Genomic DNA, 1,388 nt, shown 5'->3' with positions numbered 1-1,388 from the left:
TAAAAGTCCCTCTTCTAGCTATTTTGAAATATATAATAAAATATTGTTAACCATAGTCACCCACAAGAATTTATTCCTCCTCTCTAACAGTAACTTTGTACCCATTAACCAATCTCTCCCTGTTGCCCCCCTCCTTCTTCCCTTGCCCATCCTCTGGAAACCACCACCCTACTCTTTACTTATACCAAAGCAACTGCTTTAGATTCCACGTATGAGTGAGATCATGTGTCATTTGTCTTTCTGTGCCTGGTTTATTTCACTTAACATAACATCCTCCAGGTTCATCCATGTTGCTTCAAATGAAAAGATTTCTTTCTTTCTTTGTGGCTGAATAGTATACCATCGTGCATATATACCACATTTTCTTTAACTATCTGTTGATAGATGTTTAGGTTGATTCCTTATCTAGGCTATTATGAACAGTGCTGCAATAAACACGGGAGTACAGACATCTCTTTGACAGACTGGTTGCACATTTATGTGTCAATTAAAAACAAAATTAAAGTAAATAAGTAATGTTTTAAAACAACAATGCACTATCCAGAACAATGAAAACAAAACTATGCTGTAACTATCCATTTCCTACCAAACCAAAACCCCACAGAACTATTAATACATAATTATCCAATAACACTGTAAGGAAGAGAGTAGAAAAGGAAATGCCTTATTGAACTACATGGCAGACATAGTGGTAGAGACTGTGCATGTTTTGATCTTCTCCCTGTATATGTTACTCCCTTGAAAGTCAGTAGTTTTGCTTTATATTAGATGTTTATCTATCTATGTATCTATCTACCTAGCTACACACTGGAGGAGACCTAAACATTTTAGTGTTTGGTATCAATATTAAAACAATTTTTAAATGGCTTTTTAGTTTGCTTTGAGTGAACATAGGTTAGTTAATAAATCATTTTTCCAATAAAATTCATAGAGAAATAAAAATAAATAATACAAATGTATAAGCTAAGTGAATAAATCAATATGTGTTTTCTAAAGCATGTTATATTAGCTTGCATGCTTCAAATGAAGTCCATGATTGTACTTTTTCGTCAGAAGAGGCTATATCATTCAACACATCCTAAACTCCTTCATTATAACTTCAGATAAAAGAAAAGCATGATAAAGTTCAGAACCATATAATAGAGATATGGCTCAGGAATGTTAATTCTCACTGTCCATTATTTTAAGACATATTACCTTTGTTGGATCTATCATAAAGCCAGGGTCTAAAAGACCTCCATCGTTGTGATCATGATCTACCTCATACATGTTATAAGATGGATTGCCAATTTCTACATTTATTCCTCCATTGATAATAGGTTGTCTTCTAATTGTTTTTGTCCTAGAATATATGAATATTAACATAAGTTTGAGTTGTATAAATATTA

General features: G+C 32.7%; 1 protein-coding gene across 1 annotated transcript in view; it reads right to left on the bottom strand.

Annotated features, from left to right (window-relative positions):
• Window positions 1–1,388, bottom strand: part of LRP1B (low density lipoprotein receptor-related protein 1B) — a 542,706-nt gene that overhangs the window by 12,452 nt on the left and 528,866 nt on the right. Inside the window, exon 45 of the mRNA XM_012650500.1 lies at window positions 1,198–1,342. Coding sequence (XP_012505954.1) covers window positions 1,198–1,342 — 145 coding nt within the window. The remainder of the gene's footprint in view (window positions 1–1,197; window positions 1,343–1,388) is intronic.

Source organism: Propithecus coquereli, unplaced genomic scaffold (assembly GCF_000956105.1).
Source record: "Propithecus coquereli isolate 6110/MARCELLA unplaced genomic scaffold, Pcoq_1.0 Scaffold33, whole genome shotgun sequence".
NCBI classification, from domain to species: Eukaryota; Metazoa; Chordata; class Mammalia; order Primates; family Indriidae; genus Propithecus; species Propithecus coquereli.
This window is presented reverse-complemented; position numbering and strand designations above follow the sequence as displayed.